This window comes from Quercus lobata, chromosome 2 (assembly GCF_001633185.2).
Source record: "Quercus lobata isolate SW786 chromosome 2, ValleyOak3.0 Primary Assembly, whole genome shotgun sequence".
NCBI lineage: Eukaryota > Viridiplantae > Streptophyta > Magnoliopsida > Fagales > Fagaceae > Quercus > Quercus lobata.
The window spans coordinates 84,303,507-84,331,054 of NC_044905.1; the positions used below are offsets into that span (position 1 = coordinate 84,303,507).

The 27,548-nt window shown below is 32.3% G+C and overlaps 1 protein-coding gene across 15 annotated transcripts in view; it reads left to right on the plus strand.

Moving 5' to 3' along the window:
• LOC115976899 (ankyrin-2-like) overlaps nucleotides 1-23,644 on the plus strand; it is a 43,315-nt gene extending 19,671 nt beyond the window's left edge. Inside the window, exons 2-10 of one of the 15 annotated variants that reach the window (XM_031098429.1) lie at nucleotides 926-1,014; nucleotides 3,885-3,923; nucleotides 10,358-10,548; nucleotides 15,755-15,971; nucleotides 17,374-17,432; nucleotides 18,636-19,073; nucleotides 20,734-20,856; nucleotides 22,251-22,666; nucleotides 22,829-23,644. In XM_031098429.1, coding sequence (XP_030954289.1) covers nucleotides 17,402-17,432; nucleotides 18,636-19,073; nucleotides 20,734-20,856; nucleotides 22,251-22,666; nucleotides 22,829-23,479 — 1,659 coding nt within the window. In that variant the 5' untranslated portion in view covers nucleotides 926-1,014; nucleotides 3,885-3,923; nucleotides 10,358-10,548; nucleotides 15,755-15,971; nucleotides 17,374-17,401 and the 3' untranslated portion in view covers nucleotides 23,480-23,644. The remainder of the gene's footprint in view (nucleotides 1-925; nucleotides 1,015-3,884; nucleotides 3,924-10,357; nucleotides 10,549-15,754; nucleotides 15,972-17,373; nucleotides 17,433-18,635; nucleotides 19,074-20,733; nucleotides 20,857-22,250; nucleotides 22,667-22,828) is intronic. The other 14 variants (XM_031098441.1, XM_031098428.1, XM_031098440.1 and 11 more) reach the window with 14 other exon arrangements.
• Nucleotides 23,645-27,548: the final 3,904 nt, after the last annotated feature.

Here is a 27,548-nt window from a genome sequence, read left to right on the forward strand (position 1 = left end):
TCGGGAGAATCATAAACACATAGACGATTTGACAGAGGTATTTGAAATACTTCAGCAGCACAAGCTACGTCTCAATGCTGAAAAGTGCACCTTCAGTATGGGGGCTGGGAGGTTTTTAGAATATATGATTACTCATTGAGGGATAGAAGTAAATCTTGACCAAATAAGTGCTATAGAGCGATTTAAGCTGTCGAGCAATCCAAAGGAGGTGTAGAAGTTGACCAGGATGATAGCTGCGTTAAACTGATTTGGGTAGAAGTCGGTGGACAGATGCCGCCCCTTTTATAAGTTGCTAAAGAAATGGAAGGGGTTCCAATGGATGGAGGAATGTAAGGAAGCCTTCTAGGATTTGAAGAAGTATTTAGTGAGCACACTGAAATTATCATGCCCGAAATCTGGGGAGGATTTATATATGTATCTCATAGTAACCGAACACGCTTAGAGTGCAGTTTTGTTGAGGAATCAGGAAGGAACACAGCGGCCGATTTATTACATCAGTAAAATGTTGGTTGATGTAGAAACCAGAAATCTGCCTTTGGAGAAACTAGCACTAGCATTAGTCCATGCCACTAGGAAATTGCCCCATTATTTCCAAGCACACAATGTGTATGTGCTAATTAAGTATTCCCTGTAGTCTCTGCTTAAGAGATCTGACTTTATAGGAAGAATAGCCAAGTGAGGAACAAGACTTGGGTCATTTGATATCTGGTACAGGCTCAGGAGCTCAGTCAAGGGATAGGTGCTCGCTGATTTCATCGCGGAATTCACTCCCATTAAGGGGGGCCTTGGATTTATAATGTGGTAGCTCGGCCATAGAAAGTGTTTGTTATGACTCAAACGCAATAAATAAAAGCCAATACTATTCTAAAAAATATGGGATTCTGTCTCTCTTGAGATCTGCTAATACTTCTGTCTTAATAATAAGTGTCTCTTGCCAAGAGACGTGATCCAGGTGGACCATTTATAACTGAGGGAAGCTCCTTAATCCATTTGATCACCTCAACCATTCTTCAGGTACATATAAATATATATATATATATATATATTATTTTTTTTTTGAGAAATGATAGATATATAATATGTGTGCGTGCTTTCACATCTTTCATTTCTCCTATCGTCTTTCACCTTTCATATTTCGTTGGACTAAAATATGTACGGTTTTGTAATTGTAGCACTATATCATCTCTATCTTTTTAACTATTTCGTACGCAGACACCTTATTTCAATATACAATTGTTAACTGAACTCGTCAAATATATATATATATATATATATATATATATTTATGTGTGTGTGTGTGTGTGTTCGTGTATGTATGCACACACGCAAGTTTGTTAATCGAGTACAAACTACAAACATAAAAGCGTAAGCAAATCACCAGCGTACAGTTTATTCAAGAAAATTGAACCCAGTGCTTTCATTAATGTACTGTTGATAAAGGGATGGGAGTCATGGGACCAGAATTTTAATTTTAGAATATTAGAAAACTGATATTTATGTAAATATATGAACTTGATTAATTAGAAGAGGTAACCCTCTGTTTAGATACATAACTACCTTCCAAACTATGCAGATTACCCGCCTAAAACTAACTAACTAACTAACCACTTTAATGAAACATGTGCTACACACGTGATTACCAAAACAAAATATATATATATATATATATATATATATAGATGGGTTCAAGTGATACACCTTTTATGGACCATTGATTACTATTAGATCTAAATGTCAAAAAACACTTATAGTAATGTCATTATTATTTCCAAGAAATTAGTGATTTAGGCATTAACTCTTATTATTAAAGGGGGAAAAAAAAAAACCACAGCATTAACTTTTTTTTTTTTTCTTCCATATCATCATCTTCTTCCTCCTTATTTCTTTTTGCACTATACTTTCAGGTCTCCACCATTCATAAAATGCTCAAGATTAAATTGTTAATACAAGCTATCTTTATTTTGTTTTAATAAACAAAATAAGAATCGTGCTCTAACAAAATTTAAGTCCAGTGGGAGACCTTAACAGCATTTTAAAATGATTTCAAACGTTGACGATCGTCCTGTGAAGTTTTCAAGCTTGAGGTCGTACCCGTAATTTGAGATTGAGGGTTGAAGTTCCAATCGGCCTATGTAGCCACATTTTGACACCAAGGGATACTGTTTCAGGAGAATTGAGTTATGAAATGAGTGAATACTTCTGGTTATTTATCTTACCCCCTATATTCATCTTTAATTCTGATGTCAAAGTTATATCTGGTCCCCCAAAAAAAAAAAAAAAAAAAAATCAGTATGACAAAAACACTATGGTTTTATTTATGCATTTAAATTCTCACATGGTCACATTAAAAGGAAGGGAGATTTCTTGTGTTTAGATTGCTTCACAATGTTTTTTTTTTTTTTCTCCTTTAATAATAAGAGTTAATGCCTAAATTACTAATTTCTAGGGAGTAATAATGATATTACTATGAGTGTTTTTTGATCTTTAGATTTAATAGTAATCAATGGTCTATAAAAGGTGTAACTTGTAAAGTTGTATTATTTACATCAGTTGTTTAGCTCTATTTCTTTCAACTTGCACTTTATTTCTTTCTTCTGTTCTTGATCATTCTAATAGGGCCAAAACTTGAGGGGGAAAAAAAAACTGATAGAGTCAAAACTTAAAAAACTAATTCGACCACTTAAGAATGAAAAGTTTACTAAAATTCAAAACTATATAATATAAACAATATATATAAACTATATAACATATATAAAATAGAAATTGAAAGCTCACTAGTTTAAACACGAGAGTGAATTTAAACTCCTCCTTTTAAATTTAGGGGTAGATTGTTTTTAATCTATGCTAAATTATGCGGAACAAGAGTAATAAAAGAACAATTAATCAGAATACTAACTTGTGCATGGATAAACATAATTGACAATAAGTAAAAAGCACAACTAGTAAGGAAAGAGAGGAGTAAACACAAGATCATGGTTTTGAAACCTGAATCATTTAATGAACTGAAAAAGAGAAAGGTTCTAAGTTTTTAAGGTCAAGATCATGGTTTTGAAACCTGAATCATTTAATGAACTGAAAAAGAGAAAGGTTCAAGGTTTTTAATGTCGGATCAAGGTTGAACCATGATTATGTCATAATTAATTTAATAATTAATTAATATAAAAACATGTGTTATAAATTAATAATATTGACTATATGATATTTTTATTAAGATAATTATTTAAGGCTTAATATATATATATATATATATATATATACTATAATAGTACAAGGCTAACTAAAGAGAGAGAAAAAAAAAAAAAAAAAAAAAAAAAAAAAAAAAAAAACCAACCCTAGACAACTATTAGGTGGCGAGGTAGTGGACTTGAAATAGAATTATGAGTTCATTTTGGTGGATAGTGGGGCCCAAAATGAAGACCATCGTGCTATAGGAGAAAGATGCACCTGATTTGGATAAATAAAGAGAAGCATTGGACTGACTTCTCTCTAAGGTCCTGTTTGGTTGGAGTGAAAATAGGGAGGATGGAAAAGAAGGAAAGGAAAATAGAGTGGAAAATAGAATTTTCCCTTGTTTGGTTCAGGAGAGAAAACAAGAGGGAAAGAAAATGGTGTGGAAAATTTTCCCTCAGGGCCTACAAAATTTTGCCCTCCCAATTTGGGAGGAAAACTAAGGAGAAAAGATGATGTGGGTAGTAAATTACACAAATACCTTCATCTTTACACATAGCATGTCTCCACGTTCTCCTCTATCCTTTTTTTATTTTTATTTTTTTGGTGCCTTGTCCTCATTATATTCCACCTTATCTATTGCTATTTGATTACTTATTTATTTATTTGATTCTCAAAAAAATACTTATTTAATTATTTTTCCGATATATTCCCAGAGTTCTTCACAGGGAACAGTCTCCAGGTTCTTCACAACTGTAAGTTTTTTTTTTTTTTACCTAGTTTTTGGTTGCTCTCATCTATGGTTTTTATTTATAATTTATACATATTTTTTTCACAATTATTAGACCCTTTGGTATTTTGTTATAACAAGGACATAATAGTCAATTCATATAAACTACATTTTCTATCCTTCCACTTTTCTTTCCAACCAAACAAAAGAGTTTTCCACTCTCCCACTTTTTCACTCCTCCAACCAAACATACTTGAAGGAAAACCAAAACTTTTCTATCCTCCCATAATTTTCCATCCTCCCAATTTTTCTCTCCTCCAACCAAACAAAGCCTAAGGAGCACCGAACACCACAAGAAAGCCTTCATCTAGTAGATGTATACATATCTAGATCTATACACCACAAGAAAACCTTCAACCACGGTTCTAATGGTGTACGGTAAATATTGTATTATACGGTTTTTATGAGTTCAAGAACTGGACTAGTGTTCGATTCTGGTTAACCTGGTCCAACCGTTTGGTCTGGTCTAGTTCGTGTTTCAAAAATATGCTCAAGATAACACTGCAACGTGTTATCGAAGATGAAAAATAGAGAACCTAGTGAAAAAACATCTTCACAACCCTACAAGCTGAATCGATCCACTAGCAAATTAGTTGGAGTACATGAATACAAATAGACTCTCGAAGCCTAGACTACCCACTTTAGTAAGCCCTCAAAGTCCCAGTTACCAATGGACTTCACAGAGTCTTGTATTTTCTATCTTTCTGGATCCCACAATTATCACCAATTGCTTCTACCAAAGATTAGCATGAACCCAATGCTTCACAAATGCTCCAAATCAACTCACAACACTCTGAATAGGTGTAGATTGTGTTTGGGCTAAGAACCTCTCAAAGGATATGGAAATAGAGAGGGAAAAGAGTGAAGAAAACTAAGAGAAAAATGTGTAGATGATTGTTGGTTTGTAATCTTTAATTTCTAGGGTTTTTTTTTTTCTTTGAAACTCTCCTTACAATTTCGTGGGTAATGTGTGACTGCTATAGTGTGGGTAAAAATATGAGAGAAACACACAAAATTCCAACTGTCAGTGCATCTCATGAGTTAGTTTGCTAGTTGGCCAAGTCGTAAGCCACTTGTGAAATGCCTCTGACACTTCAGTCATTTGAACTTCCAACATATGCTCTGATTGTTCTATTTAGAACCCTTAAAACCAGATTAGTTTAACCTAATGAATTAGCTAAGTAGTTACTTAGGATAATTATGAGATCTAGGTTAAACACGTGTAAATATATTACTTAATGCAGAAAATTAAAGAAGATAGTAATATGATGACCTAGGAAAACCAATGAAACCAACCGTTTCAAGGTAAAAAACCTGAGGAGGGTTTAACCTTGTTATCCTCAAGGTAAACAAATCCACTATGATAGAATGGAAGATTACAATAGATTTAAACCCTAAATCTAAAGCTACCTCTTGTAGAACTTACTAACACGACCATGTGCAGCTCCAACTTCATGGACTTTTCTATTTTGAATTTGCTGAATACAAATTCCCACGTTTGTGACTTTGAGATCCCACTTAAAGGTTTCATATCACCATTAGTAGTAGATCTTTATGCAGTAACTTGTTTCCACCACTTCTTGATTGTAGATCTCTTGTTCTGGTAGATGCATGTTAACTTAAAAGGTACAGAAAACTCACAAATCTCACAGGAGTAACTCATAAGACTTCTAAAGACCTGTAGAACGTAGTCAGGGTTTTCCTTTTATACCTAGTAGTGTTTCACTCAAACCCTAAACATTTTTGCGGGCTTCGGGCTTGATTTTAAATCCACTGTTAGTGATTTTCGATTGGTCAAGCTTCATAAAAAATGAACTCTTCTTTCTGTAGCTTGCATGTTCTTGAATCTTGACTTGTACCAACATTAGCAATTTCCAACATCTAACTCAAACTCATTAAAGTCTAATCTATCTCCCTAAAAACTAATCTAACTCCCCCTCAATACAAAACACATCTCCCCCTAAATACAAGAGTTCATCACATTTACTTCCCTTTTTTGTTACATATTGCCAAAGGAAATCATCAATGATCATAGGGTGGAGGAGGTGGAAAAGCACTCCTATACTCAGAAAAATCAGCTCTCAAAGTAGAAACATTTGAAATAAGCTCATCCAAAAGTTGTCCATATGCCGCTTGAGTAGTCATGAAAGTCTCCATCATAGCACGAAGAGAGAGACAAGGAGGAACAGTAGGCTCGGCATCACTAGTGTCAATATTAACCTCATCCACATCATCATTGGCAACAACAATTGTAGGATCAAAATGAATCTCCTCAGCAGGTGGATCCACAGCGGTAGTCTCTACTTAAGGTATCTTGGATGAACCAGCACTTGGTCAACCGTCTTCTTTTGTGCTTGCCGCTGTCTAAGAAAAGGAGATCCTAGGGGTGTGGTGAGATGAATGGGATCAAAGGCAAGAAAATACTCAAGCTCTAAATAAGCTAAGAAGCAAGAAAGAAGAGACGATGCTTCCTAGACTTACTTCTATGTGCCTTAATGATGGTTTGAATAAAAAGAGATGGAAAATAGATAGAACCATTAATACTAATGGCATACAAAAATACACATTTATCAATAGGAATAGTACAAACATAAGATATAGGAAAGATATTGTAACATGCTATCCTAAACAACATGTAATTGAACTCAGTTAACTCACGAGAGTTAAGTCTTGGTTCATAACTCCAAGTGACAGTTCTTCCACAAAGAAATGTCATCACATCATCTATATGAGGAGTCTTGGTCTAAGGATAAGTAGATTTAAACACAAGAGGAACATTGAGAGCTTCAGAAACTATTTTCTTAGTTATCCTAAACTCTTCATCTCAAATCCAAGCAATCAGAATGTGACCATCGGATGAATAAGATAGAATAGAGAGATTTGAATAGAATTCTCTAATCAAAGTAGTAGGAGGGGGTACTAGATCATGACAAAGAGATAACCAACTTCTAGATTCTATATTTCTACACATAGAGCGATCTAACTCATCTAGATTGATCTGTCTTTCACCCAAAATAGACCTATACTTAAACTAAGCATCAAATATTTGGAAATTTTGAATAGTATGAAACTTAGTTTGATCAAAATCTACAACTTGGTCAGAAGATGACCCATAAACTCTTTTGGCTTTGGTCTTAATGTTTCTAGACTTCTTAGGGGCCATTACTAGGATCTAAGGAGTTGGAAACAAGAAGAAAACAAAACACAAAAACCAAGGGTAGACTGCATTAGAGAGATATAAAAGATATATATATATATATATATATATGCAATCTTGAAAGACTACGTGATACATTAAGCAAAGACTCACATGATGCATGAACTAATGAATTGAAATATTCAGGCGGTGTTTGGTACATGCATTTAAAAATTGAAAACATATGTGGAAATACGTGTGTGCGAAAAATTGTATGGAGATACGTGTAATATTGTTTAAAAACTGAAAACATATGTTTGAGTGGATGTACCAAACGGGGCCAATTTTCCATAATTTTGAAAATTAACCCAAAAAATCAAGTTTTATGTGAAATCCCCAAATTTTAAAGAACATAAATCCTGATTTTTCAAAAATCACATCAATTGACCAATTGATCATCACAATAATTAGGAAACATGTTATAAGTAATCAATCGATCAACTAGAAGAGTTAATTTTATTCAATTTTAACCAACTGAACAAAAACCCCAATTTTTTAAGAACACATGAACCCTAATTTTGAAAATTTTAACAAATCATGAAAATTTTGAAATTAAACCAAAGGAGTCATGTTTATATGATGCATGAACAAAAACCCATTGAACAAATTTGATCAAAAAAATCATTTAAGACCTTAAAAATTGTAAGTTTAAAATTTTTAGTAAAAAGGATGATTATGCATGAATGAATGTGATTTAATCAAAAAGGAAGGGTAAAAGAATTAGACTAGTTGTAGAAGAAGGAAAGTCTTGAAGATTTTGACTAGAAAAGACCAAAAAAAAAAAAAAAATGGTTTTAAGAATGGATTGAGAGGAATTGAAGAAAGAAGAAGACAAAGTCAAAATTGATCTATCAATCCCTTAAGAATTTGAAATGTTTGAATTTCAATCGGTTGAGAGGAATCAAGCAGTGATCGAAGGGATAATAAAACAGATTTTGACTGATCGAGTAGGAATCGAACAGTAATCGAAAGAAGTAGAGACTTTTGGCCCTAAAACTAGACTTTTTTTTATCGATTGAGAATTAGATTCAATCGATCAAATAAGCTGAAACTCATAATTTTTTGAAAAACTTGAAATTTTACAAAAGAACTCAGAAAATTAGTTTTTCATGGAATGAAATGTATATGAATGATTTCAAAAGTTTTCAAAAACATATTTAACTCAAGTTTTCTCTTTCAAAATAAACCCAATCCAAAAGAAAAAGTATTAAACATCACACAATGAATAATCTCAAATGGCCATAGTAGATAAACACACATTCACTTGTACTAAGTTTAGCAAAGATTTGTGTGCAGTGTGTGCAACTAGTAAGTGTACAAAGTATAAAAAATGTGATATGTAGATAGTAATCAAACATATTTTCTATATCATCAAGCACATTGGTTTGAAAGTGACTATCACCTAAAGAGTTATATTATATAACTCTCACATCTCCTAGAAAACACGCTTGCAATCATATAAAGGCCTTTTGTTTCTTTTTCTTTTGTTGTTGCAGTTGTTGTTGTTTTTTTTTTTTTTTTTTTTTTGAGTGCAACCTGCTTTGATGCCACATGTTTGTTCTGTTTAGACCCCTTAAAACCATATTAGTTTAATCTAATAAATTAGCCAAGTAGTTACTTAGGTTAATTATGAGATCTAGGTTAAATACATGCAAACATATTACTTATTGTGGAAAATTAAAGGAGATAGTAATATGATGACCTAGGAAAACCAATAAAACCAACCATTTCAAGGTAAAAAACCTAGGGAGGATTTAACCTAAATATCCTCAAGGTAAATAAATCCACTATGATAGAATGAAAGATTACAATAGATTAAAACCCTAAATCTAAAGATACCTCTTGTAGAACTTACTAACATGACCACATGCTATTCCGACTCCACAGACTCTTCTAGCTTGAATTTGCTAAACATAAACTCCCACGTTTGTGACTTTGAGATCTCATTTAAAGGTTTCAAATCACCATCATTAGTAGATCTTAATGTAGCAACTTGTTTCAACCATTTCTTGATTGTAGAACTCTTGTTCTGGCAGATGCTTGTTGAGTTAGAAGGTACAAGAACCTCTCAAATCTCAAAGTAGTAACTCACAAGACTTCCAAGGACTTGTGAAACATAGTTAGGGTTTTCCTTTTATACCTAGTAGTGTTTCACTCAAACCTGAAACGTTTTCACGGGCTTCGGGCCTGATTTTAAATTTGCTGTTTGCGATTTTCAATTGGTCACAGAAGCTGAACCCTTCTTTTTGCAACTTGCATGTTTTTGAATCTTGACTTGTACCAACATGAGCAATATCCAACACCTAACCTAGACACGTTTTGACCTTGTTTTGCCAACATACATAAATTTAGGAATCTAAACATTTAATCCTAAATATTTAGAACCTAACATGCTCCTCACATGGCCTTTCACAGGTCACAGTGGTCATGAGCCAAACACAAAATCACCGTTTCCTTACAGGTTTTCACCAAATTGAACACTATACCCATTACATTTAATCCCACAAAAATATAGGTAAATAATTGAATGAATTACAATAAAATTTTACATGGAATTAATGCCAAGAAACAAAATACATTTCAACTCAATCATATATGATCTATCAAAAGGGAAACTAAAATTCATTTCATCTCAATCATATATGATCTACCAAAAGGGAACTTAATGTTCTTATAAAAACTAAAAATAATTTATAATTGACATTGTACTAAATTTGGTTGTAATCTAACTTTTAATGTATAAAATCAAAGAGTTTGTGAGAATACAAAGTCTATTTTATTATAAATTATATTTTGACAATATTAATTACTGAAATTCTTTGTTTCATAGTTGTAGTAAAAATTTAGTAAGCACAAAAACAATAACTTTAAAAACAAATTGGTAGCCAATTACTTTTTTTTAGTCCTCACTAGTTTAATAATTATTTGAGGTCTCAATGTCAAATTAGTTTATGTTGTGAATTACCACTTTCAACAATAATTTTTCATGATTTAAAGTCCTATAGATAATAACTTTTTACCAGCAAACAAATATTACCAATTCTAAAAAGATTCATATGCTCAAGGATGCAAAGCTGGGCTAAGAATAAGTAATTTTACTGCATGCTCACTAACCTGATGATTTACTTTTTGTGATTAAGAATTATTGAAGCATTGAAATAATCTAATTGGTAATGATGTTCAATTACAAAATTATCTTGCAGAACTTAGCCCAAACACAATCTACACCCATTTTGAGTGTAGAGAGTTGATTTGGAGCAATTGAGAAGCATCAAGTTCATGCCAAATTTTGGTAGGGGCAATTGGTGATATTTTTGGGATTTGAGAAGTTATCAAAGACAAGATTTGGTGAAGTCCATTTATAGCTAAAGTTTGGAGGGCTCAAGTATAAGAGGTAGTGTTAGGTTTAGACCCTTGAGACAGAAAAAGTTTAATCTGTTTTAAGTTCAAGTTATTAATTAGGTCAATTATGCAAGCCCTAGTTTAAACAAATAATCAAGCATATCACGTACAAAGGAAAACTAAATGACACAAGATATGATGACCTAGGAAACCTTATGAAACAACTTGTTCCAAAGGAAAAACATGGGGGGAGGGGGAATCCCAAGTTGAAAAAATCCACTATTAGATAGAGATTTGCAATTAGAATAACCCTATTTGTTATAAATCCAATAACAATAACCGAATTAAGCTCTGAATCCCAAAAGGCTCTGATATAGATGTGTTCCAAACATGAACCTCCAATCACAATGCCAAGGCCACCCTTGAGGGGTTTTTTTTTTTTTTTTTTTTTTTTTTTTTTTTTTTTTTTTTTTTTTTTCAACATAGACTTCTATTCTACAACTCTAAGATCACATTTGAAGGTTTAGATCCAGCACCTTTGATAATTGGTTTGCAGCAACTTTAGATCTACCAGTTCAAGTTGTATGTAGATTGATTATGGGTAATGACTTATGAAGGAGAAGACACAAAACCTTTTAGATCTCAAATGAGTAGCTCTAAAGTATTTTAAAATGTGCCTTAGGGCTTTCTTTATATACTTAGTAAAGTAAGTCTAAAACCCTAAATATCTAATAGACTAATGGGCTACAAAATAAATTTTGTAGATTATACTTTCAATTAGTGAACTTAAGTTTTGATCAGTCGAAATTGATGAAATTTTAGTTTTTGAATCAACAACTTTCCTCTTCTTCTACATTGACTACCAATATCTTGAGCATTGTCTAATTAATTCTATAGACTCCATGAGCTATATCTAGACAAGCTCGTGTTCACGTGTTTTCCAATAAAACTATACAAATATAGAACCTAACAGGTAGATTAGGCTTGGAGGGTCTCTTTGTAGTCATGTACTCCAACTAATTTGCTAGTAGATCATTTCAACTTATAGGGCCACGAAAAGGTTTTGCCATTGTGTTCTCTGGTTTTCTTCTTCAATAAGACAATAACACATCGCTTGTTATTTTGTGCTTGCTCTCTTCTTACCTTACTACTTGTGCTTTTACTTAATTGTTTATTATGTTTATCCATGCACTTGTTGGTAGTCTCGATTTATTAGGTTGTTTATCTCTCTTATTTTGCATTGCTTAGAGTAGATTCAAACTAATCAAGCCATAATTTAAAATTTGGAGGTCTTAATTAGATCTATCATTTATACTATCGAGCTTTCACTATATATATATATATATATATTCACAAATTTTTGTACATCCTACGAAAGTGGACAGGTTGTGAATTTCATGTGAATATATCACTAACGCTACTTAATTGTATCTTATTTACAATTTACCACTTCATATGTCATGAAAAAAAATTGTGAAAAAGGTTGTGTATGTTAACCTATTATTCTTCTTAAGACTCAAACTTAATAATTAAACACAAACCCTGAAATGCCAATACTATTCTAAAAAAATATGGGATGATGTCTCTCTTTAGATTTGTTAGTACTTTTGTCTTATTAATAAGTGGATCTTGCAATGAGATGTGATCTAGGTGGACCATTTTTTAATAAAAAATACATCATGTTAGGTTTTTAGATCTTTGTAAGCTAGATTGTTTAACCTAGTTATTTAGCCAAATGATTATTAAGATAAATTATTCAGTTTTAGGTTAACACAATAATATCATATCATGCAAAGCAGCGGAAAAGAAAATAACACAAAAATATGATCACTCAGGAAAACCAAACCAGTAAAAAAAACTTGGGGAGGATTTAACCTATCTATCCTCAAGGTAAAAAACAAATCCACTATAAAGAATTGAAGTTTACAATAAGACTTAGACTACTAACATCCTATTACTACCACATGTAAAACTTACTGACACGACCATGTGCAAGTTCCGAATCCACGGACTCCTTTTCTATTAGGCATTTGCAACACAAGCATCTACACTTGTGACTTTAAGACTCCAGTTAAAGGTTTAGCAACACAAACTTTTCTGTTTGTGACTCCAAGATCAACCTTGAAGGTTTAAATCTTCAATTATTGTTGATCTTGATGTAGCAACTTCAAATCTACCAGATCTTAAGATTTTTCAAGGAATATCACTAGTAAAAGATATGAGAGAGCTATTGGGTACAAAACCCTAGATACAAAAGAGGCACACTCTTCTCTTTTTGAAAAAAACCTTCTAAAAATGTACTTAAAATTTTTTTCATATACTGGGAGAAGTAAATTTGAAACCCTAATCCTTTTTGGGCTTAACGAGCAATTGGGCTTAAATAAGAATTTTGCAGAAAATGCATGTCTGCGATTTTCAATTGGTCGAGCCTGTTCTTTGATTGATCGAACCAGGCAATTTCGAATTCTCTTTTCTGCAGCTTGCTTGTTCTTGAATCTTGACTTGTATCATCTTGAGTATTGTCTAATAATACCTATAGACTCTAGGATCTACATCTAGACAAGTTTGTGTTCACAATTTGCCAATTGTTCTAAACTTTTAGAACGTAACACATCACATCAAAATCAACAAGATCAACCTATTCATATGAAACTCATCTCTTCAAGATATGAGTTTCATGTTGAACTTTGAAGAGATGAGTTTTAAAGAGTCAAATTTTTCAATTAACTTTCAAATAATGCTGTTTTGGCATATACTTCTCAAAAGAATATTATTCAACCAAAAAGGCTCGAGTGTCTTACACCAAATTAAGAAAAGATTAAAATTCTGATTAGGAAAAAGTACAAACCATATTATAGTTATAGGGTTTGTCCTTTTTGACAAATTAGAATTATCTCTTTTATGCTTGTTGTGCTAATTTGGCTTTTTTTTTTTTTTTTTTTTTAAATTTTTTTTTAATTTTTTAATGAATAACAATCAACAAAGTTACGCTATGCCACCTTTGATAAGCCAAGAATGTATTGACCCCTTATAATAAATTAACCAGTTGATTTAGCCAAGTTAATTAATTAATTCAATTAATATGCAAAATGCATGGTAGCACAAACAAATCACCAATTAACTAATATGCAGCGGAAATTAAATTGACATAGTGATTTGTTTACGAATAGAGAAAACCCACATGACAAAAACCCCATCGGGCGATTTTAAGGTCACCATTCCCGAAAATCCACTATTATCAAAACAAGCGGTTATAAGTAAAGGAATCCCTGTACCTTATATCAACCTACAGTTGAACCCTTATCCTAATACCCAATTAGACTTGTTCTGTAGTGACAATCTCTCATTTTCATTGCATAGCTCCTAGTACGTGACTAATCAATAGATGCGCGAATCCTAGTACGTGACTTGATCACCAACTTGAGAAAGATGTTAGCTGTAAAGTTTTTCAGCTCATTACACAATGAAGATCATGAAACTCCTTGGTCATAAAACCCTAAAGTGTACAAACATAACATCTTCTTCAAGAGAAAGATGAACTAGGGAAAATTTTGTCTCTGGTTACAATTTGCATGAACAAAATTTTGTGTCACACTTGAGCAACCTTTTACGACCCTTAAAATAATCCTTATATATGTTTAGGGTTTTGAGAAAAGAAAGTCCAAACATATACACATGGATTGGATGAAAAACAGCTCTAAGAAATTGAATTCCACAAACCTCGACAAGTAGGGTATCTATCAAGCTAGCTGTCGAGCTTCAGGCTTTAGCAGCTTTCTTAAATCTCGATAGATGCTAGCTGTCGAGTTTTAAAATCCAGCACTTATTCACTTCTTTCTTGGATAGATTTGCATGGGTTTAACACTTGATCTTGAAACCTTGTTTCTTGAAATATTAAACACATCCTAGATCTATCCCATTACAAGTAAAGTGTGTTTTGTCAAAGGACTAGCCAATTCTAAATTGACATATGTTCCTAACATCAAATCACTTATGTCCTAACAACCTTAAGTGTAATAAGGAACTGAGGGGGGGGGGGGGGGGGGGAGGGAGGGTAGAGGATGAGAAACAGAGAGGAAAAAACCACGCACTCATGGCTATTTGATAATCAACTTCCTCTTCTCCCATACAATTCTGTAAAAAGCTACCCTGTCGAAGCCATTAAGGCACAAACAAAAGTACATATAGCAGATTCCATTTCCCGAGATCCTAAACATGATCCAAAAATCTCATGCATGTGGAGGCATGTGCATTGCCATGTGTTTTAGGATACAGACACATCCTAAATGAAATGAAAGAAAATATTGTAAAAACACATTAAATTTAAATAAAAGAAAAGAAAAGAAAAACTCTCCAAGGAAGCATATAAACACAATAGATTGTCCAAAAACCTTTTCTTGAACTGCAAGAAGATGCTAGAACCAATGTGACTACATTAGGAGTGTCAAACCACAATTTGATAACCATTCTTGTGAATACTAAGATACTAACACTTTCAATCTGTCTCAAGTACACCTTAACCCTAAGCCTTACTTGTAAATTATGAATTTCAGTGTAGATCAGCAAAATCTACAATTTTTGTGGCAAGTTTAGTACTCTCATTAAAAGCCATGCTCACACCCAAATCATACTACCATTAAATGGCAGACTCTCTAGTAACCCAATAAAAAAGATAATGAATCCAATTTCCTAATTGAAAATAGTATCTAAAACTACTCACTTCTTTTGTCTTTCAACAATTGCACCATGTACTTTTTGTGATCTCTAATAGAATCATACAAGTTGAGGAACTCTTTCTATTAAGAAAATAAACCTTAGAGTGAGGACCTACAAAAACTAACTATTAACGAAATGGAAAATCACACATTATATTTGGACTTGAGAATTTAAAATCAACAAATTTGATGAACAATTGCTTGTTAGTTTTTAGACCCCTGTAAACTAAATTGTTTAACCTAATTAATTAACCAAGTGAATACTTAAGTTTATTATTCAGATCTAGGTTAAAACAAAACAATCATATCATGTAAAGCAGCAGAAAATAAATAACACAATGATATGTCATCCAAGAAAACCAAACCGATAAAAAACCTGGGGAGGATTTAACTTAACTATCCTCAAGGTAAAAAGCAAATCCACTTTAGAGAATCGAAATTTACAATAAGATTTAGACTACTAACATCTTATTGCTATCACATGTAGAATATACTGACACGACCACGTGCAAACTTTGAATCCATGGACTTCTTCTCTATTAGGCCTTTGCAACACAAGCACTTACACTTGTGATAAAAGAACACAAACTCTCCTGTTTGTGACTCCAAGACCACCCTTGAAGGTTTAGATCATCATCACCTTTGATGACTAGAGAAGGCAGCTACTTCTACAACACCGGATCTTGAGATCTTTCAAGGAATAACACTAGTAGAAGACATGGGAGAGCTTTTTGGGTATAAAACTCTAGATACAAAGGAGGTACACTCTTTTCTCTCCAAAAAAACCCTTTAAAAACGAGCTTAGAGTTTCCTTTATATACTAGAAGTGTTTTACTTGAAACCCAATATGTTTAAATAGAGTCTGGGCTAAAATAGAATTCTGTTTCGATCAGTCGAAATAGGAAAATTTCAAATTCTCTTTTTTGCAGCTTTCTTGTTCTTGAATCTTGACCTGAATTACCTTGAGTATAGTATAATAATACCTATAGACTTTAAGATTTATATCTAGACAAGTTTGTGTTCATGATTTGCCAATTGTTCTAAATTTTTAGAATCTAACAATCTCTCCCTTTGGCAATTCATGACAAAACTTACATTCAATATGAAATGCCCAAATACAAGAACAACCTAATACAATAAAATGCCTAATTACATTACAAATCCCAATCTAAGATTCCTAACCTAGAAGTTGCAATAAGAGGTTGAAGGTCTTGATCAAAATGTACCTGTCTTTCCTAAAAACACTCAAAAGAACACATCACCACTAACATCGTATTGCTATCACATGTAGAACTTATTGACACAACCATGTGCAACCTCCGAATCCATGGATTCCTTCTCTATTAGGCCTTTGCAACATAAGCACTCACACTTGTGATAAAAGAACACAAATTCTCCTGTTTGTGACTCCAAGACCACTATTGAATGTTTAGATCATTAGCACCTTTGATGACTAGAGAAGGCAGCAACTTCTACAATACCAGATCTTGAGATTCTTCAAGGAATTACACCAGTAGAAGACACGAGAGAGTTTTTTGGGTACAAAACCCTAGATACAAAGGAGGCACACTCTTTTTTCTTTGAAAAGCCCTTTAAAAACGTGCTTAGGGTTTCCTTTATAAACTAGAAGTGTTTTATTTGAAACCTAATATGTTTAAGTAGAATTTGGGCTAAAATAGAATTCTGCAAATACATGTTTCGATTGGTCGAGTCTGTCTCTCGATCAGTAGAACCAGGTAAATTTCGAATTCTCTTTTCTGTAGCTTGCTTGTTCTTGAATCTTGACTCAAATTACCTTGAGTATTGTCTAATAATACCTATAGACTTTAAATTCTATAACTAGACAAGTTTGTATTTAAGATTTGTCAGTTGTTCTAAATATTTAGAACATAACAAATGGTATATAATGCTTTATATGAAATTTAACAATACAAGACATAACACAAAAACCTATACTACGAATTTGAATAACATCTAATACCTAATCATTTCAAATCAACATATTAATAAAGCTTAAATCCATCCATTGATTTCACAATAAAAACTTTGTATTTTTGTATTTTATTAAACTTTGTGCTAATTTGGCTTATTTAAAGAACTTTCACATAAATTTCGTCATGCATCACACAATTTATATTTAATACTGAAATCTTTCTTTTCAGGTACACAAAAGCTAACTGATAAGTTGCAATGGCAATAAATAATGGCGATTCAAATGATGGTAAATAATTTATATTCTTATCCAGTAGGGTTTCCATGAGTTCTTAGTTCTTACCTCTTAACGAAATGAATATGCCTGACTAAGATATCACTAAAGTCAGCAATCAGGATTCATTCTCAAATTAAAATCAATTTTTTATTCAAAAAAAAATATCAATACAGCAAAAAACAATTATGTCCCATTATAAATGTTCCATTTGATATTTCACCGATTATAGTTTATCATACATAATTTTATTTGTTTATAAAATAACTATAGTTTATAATTGGAAAAAATAAATCAAAAATAAACATTTTAATTGAAGTATAAAATAGGACAGTAAGAATAAAAAAGAAGATTTTTTTTTTTTTAGAAATAAAATAGGACAGTAAGAATAAAAAAGACGATTTTTTTTTTTTAGAAATAATTACAAAATGATGCTAATCCTGCAGCTCGAACCCTTTTCCCCCTAAACCCCAAAGCACTTTGTGTATGGGGAGGTGCCAATTCAGCTACAAGGCCTTTGGCAAAAAAAAAAAAAAAAAAAAAGGAAGATTTTTGTTCTATGAAATACTTATACTTGTACTATGATTTATACTTGTACAGAGCCTGGGAAGATTCATCTGGTTGCATTGAATGGTGACTAGAAATCTATTAAGGGCAAGACAAAAATTCAAAGAATAATCACAAAGAGAGAAGAAACCACTGTCCATAATTTATTTTTAGCATAAAATACTTAATTTTGCAATGGAAAAAAAAAAAGTCAAACATAAAATATTGTAGTTGCTATTGGAGTATAAAATAAAGCGAATAATATCTATTTCACACACTCACTTACACATACTCACTACTTTTTGCACAAAAATCGTAACCTGATGCACGATTTTAGTTCAAAAAATTAAGGGTTTGTGTCGTGTGTGTAATTGAGTGTGTTTAATAAACATTTCACAAAATAGAAAACTAAAACAAGAAATAAAATTTTTAATTTATGATGGGCTTTTATTATTGCTCACCCACTATTTTGCAAATCCAACTATTTTACATATCTTTCCTCACATTTACTTTTATGTGTTAAAATATGAATATTTTTAATATTAATTGTGGATACATGTGTAAAATAGTAAATGTGAACTACTATGAAAAAAATATTTTTCTATCTATAAAATATTTGCACTACGATTTTTACTAATTAGTCAGGAGAATTTCCTCATACTGATGAAGCAGTCAGTGCAGAACGTAGGAAGCTTTATCTGGCTGTGCTGAATGGTGATTGGAAATTTGTTGAGAACATGGATCGTATTCAAACAATTATTACAGATAAAGGAGCAACCACTCTTCATATTGCTGCTGCAGCAAACCAGGAAGACTTTGTGAAGAATTTAGTGAAAAAATTAAGCGAAGAAGAACTAGAAGTTGAAAACTATGCTGAGAACACTGCTTTATCCTACGCTGCTGCAACTGGAAATGTGAATATTGCCATGGCAATGCTGGAGAAAAATAGTCGCTTGGCAAACCTAGGCAAAGTGAAACCACTCTCTATGGCTGCTTCGTTAGGACACAGTGAAATGGTGGATTATCTTTATGAAAAGACTGAAGTTCACAAGTGGGAGGAAGATGAAAAAGCTAAACTATTTATCACTTGTGTTGAGGGTAACTTATACGGTAAGCATAAGTAATTATAATGTTTATTGTCTTATTATTTTGTTTTGTTTTGTTTTGTCTTGTTTTTTTTGAGGGGGGTCATAATGGTTTGATCTTGTCATTCTAGAATATGAAGTTCAAAGCATTAATCATGGTTTAAACATTGAAAAGTGGTATTGTTAAATTAACATAATCTAAGCCATTCATTTAATTTCTAAATGAGGAAAAGTTATCCATTTTCACTCATTTTCTAAATGTGGTATCAAAGTATTGACGGACGGGAGATTTTGGTATGGAATTATATATTAATCGTGTTGAGTTTTAAGACTTTAGGTTTAAATGTATTAGAACTTCAATTTGTAATGTTGGCAAATCATGATCAAAACGTTTTAGTCTTTGTTTTAGACTTGTTCAAAGTGTGTTTATATGCAAAGTTGGAATTAAGTAGCTGCAGAATTTACTGTATAAATCTGTCTGGCTCAATCGATCGAAAATTTGGCTCACTCGATTGATCGAAACTCGTGCAGATTTTTTTTTTTTTTTTTTTTTTGTTGTTGTAGAATTTTCCAAATCAGCTCAAGCCCGTTTGATGTGTAGGGTTTTATGTTTTGTCTTAAGTATAAAAGGGAAAACCCTAACCACGTTTTTGGGTTACTCCTTATGCTATATGTGTGAATCTTTTGTGAGATCAAGAGATGTTTATCTTTACACATACTTAGGGTTTCCAAGATTTAAGATTATGTCAAGAACTTAGTGATCGATTCAATTGTTGCTTTAAGAGCTTAAAGATACACAAGCGGGAGTGCTTGTACTTGCTGAGAATCCAAAAAAGAAATAGTTCGTGGACTCGGAACTATCACGTGGTAGTGGTAGTAAGTTTCCTACTCGATGTAGCAATAGGATGTTAGTGGTCTAAATCGCTATTGTGTAAACTTCAATTCTTTTATAGTGGATTCAGCTTTATCTTGAGGATAGTTAGGTTAAATCATTTCTAGGTTTTTACCGGTTTAGTTTCCTAGGTCATCATATCTTTGTATTTTTTATTTTTTGCACTTTACATTAATATGATATATGTGTGTTAACCTAGATCTAATTAATTTGACTAAATAATTACTTGGCTAATTAACTAGGTTAATTTGATTGTGTTTTTTAAGGGGTCTAAAAACAAACTGATTGGTATTTTCAGCTCATAGCTTAAATTCTTAGCTTTTTTGAACTTTACCATGCCATATTATTTATTTATTTATTTTTCTTGGTTTGAAATTTTAGTATCAAATAAATTGTATTATTGTGATATCAAATATTTATATTGGTTTACAGTGTCAAATAAACTGATAATTTTTAAATATGGACAATTATTTGTTTACTTTTATTGTTCATGTAAATTGTACACATTTGTTTTGTTTATAAGGTAAATATTAAGAGTAAAGTGTGTATATATAAATATATAAATATATATAAAGAAACTGTTGCTTGTCTTTTTCATATGATTATGTCATGCTTTGCCTAGTTTATATTATCTTTCCTGAAAGAAATATCAACATGTTCCTTCTCAGTATTTTTTACTATATCAATAAATCATAACTAAATACTAGTATACTTCAAAACACGGAGAAGAAAAAGATTGCCGTACATGAATATTTTTGCTTGGAATTTTTCTTTTTGGTATAAAATAATGCAGGAATAGCCATGAAAATCCTCAAGGACAACAGTGATCTTGCTAAACCTAGAAAAGAGAACGAAGAGACTGTGTTGCATGTGTTGGCTCGCAAACCTTCTGCATTTGTTAGTGAAACTCGACCATGTGAGTTTTTATTTTTTTATTTTTTTTAAATTATATTTTTATTATGAGTTATTTTGACAGGAATTCTTAAATCTTGCGTATTCCTTAATCATATGGTATGACATACAATGACATATGTGTTGGGAAGTTGACTCCAGTTGAATTAATCAATTACCATATTTAATTAGTTAATTCAATTACATGTAAACTCTAATTAAATGCACAACCAAATCACCAATATAGAGTATAATACAGCTAAAAACAAATTGATATGGCAATATGGTCATGACGAGGAAAACCATCACAGGAAAAATATCCCAACAGGTGATATTTAGGTCACCATTCTTGAACAATCGACTAATAAAAAATCGAAGTTACAAGTACAAATGATCTAACTCAATCCCAAATACCTATCTATAATAGATTATACTAATCTTAGCTCAGCTCCAACTCCATTGACATTTTTTAATGATAGACCTTTTTAGTTATCTTCTATTGACATAGGAAACTTCAAGTTGCGAAGAACTCCTATTAATGAGCAACTGTACTATAACATCTTGATTGCAGTAGTGGTTGGTGCAAAGTTCTTCACAACAACACACTACAATGGTAAACTAGAAATAGTTTCGTACAAAACCCTAGATGCACAGTATTTAAGTCATCTTAGAACCCTAGTGCACAATTTCCAGGATTGCAATGTCATCAGTAACAGAACTTAGAATTTTTTTATTTTGAAGCTTGATTGATCGGCTAGTGTGGTAAAAGTACCCCGATCGATTGGTATTTCATGCACATCAGTGCATAAATTAAGGAGAATTTGTGGAGTTTTGAAGAATGTTTTGAATTGAGAAAAAGAAAATGTGTCACTACAGTGTGAGCGTGAGAAGGAAAAAAAAAAATTTGTGTGTGAGTAAAGAAAACAATGAGATTTTTTTAGCCTTGAGACATACATAAGAAAATATAAATTTTTAGTTTTCTATAGGAAAAACTTCATTGGGTGATACAACCAAGGAAAGTTGTTGTATCTAGAGTGAGTTCCTATTATTTCCTAGAGAGGACACATTATTGTATTTTTTGTTGATCTCAAGTTAAATACAAAACTTGAGAAGATATGTTTTTATAGTTGTTGACTTATTTTAAAGTTGTTACTGCCCTTTTTTTTCCTTTAAGGAAAAATGGTTTCTTCACCTAACTCTTTATGTTTTTGTACGGAATTGATATCTTAGTTTGGTAAATTTAGATAACATTTCTAGACATTGATTAAATTTCTTAATTGATTTTCTTAATTCAACAATATTATAATGGGACCCAACACTAGTGGCACATTTACTCTTATTCCAAAGAACAATTCGACTCTTTAATATTTTTATTTCTCATTAAAGTATGGCTACTTTCTTTTCTGCTGTCAATTCTAGGGTTGAAGTTAAAACAGGAAAACTCGAAGCAAATTCAAGCCAAGGAACTGTTTGAAGATTATCTTCAGGCTTACAGAGTTGATGCTGGGAATTCATCAATGATAGAACATGTTCTATTTTATGCAGCAGAAGAAGGCAACATTGAGTGCGTGATCATGCTTATTCGTTTTGACTTTGATCTATTATGGAAAACAAAAAATGGAAAAAGCATTTTTCATGTTGCGGCTGAGAAGCGCCATGAAAGCATATTCTATTTACTTAATGAGATAGGCTCAATTGGAGATATGATTATAGATAGCAAAACTGAAAATGCAAACAACATTTTGCATTTAGCTGCAGAATTGGCACCTAAAGAAAAGCTGAATGCTATATCAGGAGCAGCTCTTCAAATGCAACGAGAAATGTTATGGTTCAAGGTACATATTCATTTGCTTTGAGTAGTAAGTGTTGAACCATTTCATAGAATTAATGTTCAATATTCCTGTTTCCACATATATTTAATTTCTTCCTAAAATTTTTAGCGTTTTTGGACTAACGAGTCTCTCACGTGATATTTTTTCTATGATTTGTAATGGAAGGAGGTGGAAAAGATTGTACCACCTGTGTTCAAAGAAATGAAAAATGGAAACAAGGAAACACCGTATGTTGTATTTGCGAGGACACATGAGGAGTTAAGGACAAAGGGAGAGAGGTGGATGATAGACACAGCTAATTATTCTATGGTGGTTGCTACGTTAATTGGCTCTACAATGTTTAGTGGCCTAATAGCTGATGGATTAGACCGTAGTTCTAAACATTATCTTGCCTTTTCGGTTGCAAGTGCGATATCATTATTCTCCTCTTCAACATCCTTAGTAATGTTCTTATCCATCCTTACCTCACGTTATTCCTACAACGACTTTGTTTTATGGTTACCTCTTAGGTTGTTGATTGGAATCGCGTCACTTTGCATCTCAATTGCAGCCATGATGGTTGCATTTTTTATATCCTTTATGTTGGCGAATCATAATGGGAAGGAATTGCCTGTGATCTTTGCTGTCATTGGTTTATTTGCTATTGCGCCAATCATATACGGGGTGCTGAAGTGGTACCTATTTATTGATATAGCCCGATCTACCTTCTTTCGGTTTAAGCCACGTCAACGTCTACTTTACAAGGAGATGTCCAACGAACCTGCGAGTCTGGCGATTGAATCCGACCACTGTATAAATTTGGCGTGTATAAAATAATTATTAGCAATGGACAATCAGGTGCGACTAGACAATCTTTTATGTTGCTTTCCTTTGTATGAACGTGTAAAATAATGAAGACGAATAGATTTGAACTGTAACGCTGTATGTTAATTAAACACATCTTATCTTTTGAGTGCAGTTAATTTATTATCATTATTATTATTAGTATTATTGTTAATGCAATTTAGTATGATATCTTGTTTGTTCAACATCATCCATACGGACCATATACAACATGACGACTCAATAGACATTAGCATATATAAGCTACACAGTGTATTTTATATGATACATTGTTCACCTAACTCATTATTGCACTTTTATCACTCGTCATAATGCCATTAAAAAGAACAATTACTATTTTCATGAACTCTCTATATTAAGAGGATTCTTTCTTCTTCTTCTTCTTTTTTTATTTTATTTTATTTTATTTTTTTAAGAAGATTCAAAAAGTTAATTATTTCCTTTTTTGACTTTTAAAAATGTCCATAACTTAATTAACTTATCCTTATTTCTAAAATATAAGAAACAAGGTCAAAACTGTAAATCCATAAAAAAAAAAAAAAAAAACCTGCCCACAGTTCCTATCCTAACAAATAAAACTTCCATAAATTAAAAATTAAAAAAAAAAAAAAATCCTTCCATTAAAAACCAACAATGTCGCATTAAAAAGAAAAAAAAGAAGAAAAAAAAGACCCATGCAGAAACCAATTATAACTTCTTAGAAATAACTTCTCTTTTCATTTGTTTCTTTCTTCATTTTCCCACAAACTCCAAACTCCCAATATTCCTTCAGCTTCTTGTTCATTCTTGTTTAAATAAAACTTTTGTCACTTGGTGAAGTTGCTACGTAAAAAGTGGGTTTAAAATAAATTCAAGTTCTTTTTACAAACCATTAGATCCAATCACCTTTTTTTTTTTTTTTTTTTTTTTTCTTCAATAGTATAAATTAGTGGGGAATAATCTAGAGGATTTTAGAACTAACACATGATTTACATGAACAAAAAATGTGTACAATTCATGAATACACATTCGTGATTCATGTGTAGCATGCTCCACAAAAAAATCATAATTTCGACTACTCAGTTGGCCAATTTTCAAATGGTTATAACTTATTCAATATAAGTTCAAATTAAGAAAAATTTTGTGTTCAAATTGAAGTTCAAGATGCCTACTTTCCAATGAAACAAACCTCACTTAAAATTCAGTTGTGGATCAAAAGGTATGATCAAAATAGTGAGCAAAGTTCATTTTTCAACATCGTTTTCAAAACGATTTGAGTAATTTTAAGTTGTGATTACTTTCAAACTATCAAAATAACTTTAATTACCTTTTATATACATGTCAAACTTATCCTTGGGACTGGGGACTGAAGTTTATTAACTAAGTACAAAATGAGGTGTCTACACTAATGACTCTAGACTTTACCCAGTAGATAATCTATTGACGTGCTCCCTAAGATGCCCACAACTTGATGATTTGAATTACATAGCAAATGTACTAGGATAGGCTCTATGCGACTTTTGCATTGATTCACATTACGACATAAACAACAAATTAAGTGGATAATATTTTTGTTTACTCTCTAAACTCAAGGGTTAGAAGGTGGAGGCTAGGATTTTCTCTATGATTAGCTTTTCAAAGTCTGACCCAACAACCTCAACCAAGTCTTGTATAATAGGCTCTTATATAGGCATTCCACTTATGGTTGAAAAACTCACGGAATTGATTTCATTAAAACATGTCACTTATTGACTTTTAATTTTCGATTAATTGAGCCATTGTCAAACAACAATTTGAGACTCCTCCTTCGATTGATCAAGACATGACCAAAAGCATGTCGAAGCCTAGATTTTGATAGATCAAGTGGTGATCAAATGACATTCGGAATCCTAAAAATTTGTCTTCTTTGACTTGCATCTTTGACTCTTAATCTTGATATCATGGAATCTGCCAACCTAAAACCTAATAACCGTACATAAGGAATATATATTCCGTGCAAGAAAATAGCTATTTCATTACAATGTACTAAGCATGCCACAATACAAGAAACACCTATACTAGTACCACATGATCTCTTTATACAGATCTATTTGATTCTTTTAATAAATTAAATTTCATTGAACTTTGTAATGGTCATGTTCAATTTCAGGGTTGAAATCAAAACAGGAAAACTCAAAGTATTCTAAAGTCAATGAATTGTTAAAAATATGTCTTCAGGGTTACGGAGGCGATGTTGAGAATTCAAACGAAACCTTAGTGATTTCAAATGTTCTGTTTGAAGCACAGCAGAAGTAGGCAACATCTGTTGGGCTTTGTGGAGCCTAGTTGTGTTTGATCTGGATGATGACCCAACCCGAAATAATGTTGCATGGTTTTTAATGAGAAATTTTCTGAGACTTAGTCCATGTGCGCAGGATGTAGAAAAACATTGTTTTGGTGATTAGGGTTTTTTGTTGTTGTCGTTGTTTTTGAGAGTAAGAAAAATTGTACTGTCACACTTTTTATTTTTTCCCTAATAATAGTGAAATCCTTGCAACTCCATGAACGTAGGCAATTTGCCGAACCATGTAAATACTGTCTTGTGCGTGTGATTATTTTTCTTTAGTGTGTGTTTTCTCTATTTTGTTTTTCACAGGTTTGAAAATTTCGGGTTAATTCTCTACAACATTGAGTTCTTTGTTAAGCTTATTTGTTTTAACTTTGATCTATTATGGAAAACAAAAGACAGTAAAAGCATATTTCATATTGCTGTTGAGAAGCGCCATGAAAGCATCTTCAAATTACTTAATGAGATAGGCTCAATTGGAGATCTAATAGTCGATGGAACAATTGAAGGTGAAAGCAACATATTGCATTTGGCTGCAGGATTGGCACCTCAAGAGAAGCTCAATGCTATATCAAATGCAACTAGAACTATTATGGTTCAAGGTACCGATTCATGTGCTTTGTGTAGTAATTGATGAACCATTTAATAGAATGTTCGTTCCTATTTGCACACAAATTTTCTACCTAAAATTTTCAAATTTTTTGGACTGACAAGTCTCTCATGTGGTATTTCCTATGATATGCTATTGAAGGAGGTGGAAAAGGCTGTAAAACCTGCATTCAAAGAAATGAAAAATACGAAAGGGGAAACACCATATGTTTTATTTGTGATGAACCACGAGAACTTAAGGATGGAAGGAGAGAAGTGGATGATTAACACAGCTAAATCATCTATGGTGGTTGCTACACTAATTGGTACTATAGTGTTTAGTGACCAAGCAGCTGATAAATCGAACCGTAGTCCTAAACTTTTTCTGGCCTATTCAATTTCAAGTGCAATAGCGTTATTTGGTTCATTAACATCCCTAATAATGTTTTTATCCATTCTTACCTCACGTTATTCATATGAAGACTGTTAGGTTTTGAGTTTGTAATGTTGGCAAACCATGACAAAACATGATAAAAACTAAGTTTCATTGGTTTAGAATGGTCTACATTGAAGCCCAAGACAAAAAACTCAAGTTCAGGATGAAAAAAATGAGTTGCAAGTTATTTGGTTCGATTGGTACTCGATTAGTCGAAAATCATATATCAGCAAACGTAAAAAAGCCATAACTTATCCGTTTTAAGCACAAATCGCGAGCCATTTTTTCCAATATTTAAAGGACATTATAAGCTAACCCTAGGTGGGGTTTTCAGAGTTTTTAGAGAGATTAGAGTGCATCTGGTGCCTCTTTTTGTATTTAGGGTTTTGTACCCAAAGGCTTTCTAAAGGTTGCTCTTTATGCTGTGTGTGTAAATCTTTTATGAGATCTAGAGGTGTTTGCCTTCACATTCACTTAGGATTTCCAATCTTAAGATTGATGTCGAGAGTTTGGTGATCAATTCAGTTGCAGATTCAAGAGCTTAAAGATATCCAAGCAGGAGTGCTTATGCTTACTGGGAATCCAAAAAAGAAGTAGTCCGTGGACTCGGAGCTATCATGTGGTCATGGTAGTAAGTTTCCTACTCGAGGTAGCAACAAGAAGTTAGTGGTTTAAGTCGCTATTATGTAAACTTCAATTCTTTCATAGTGGAT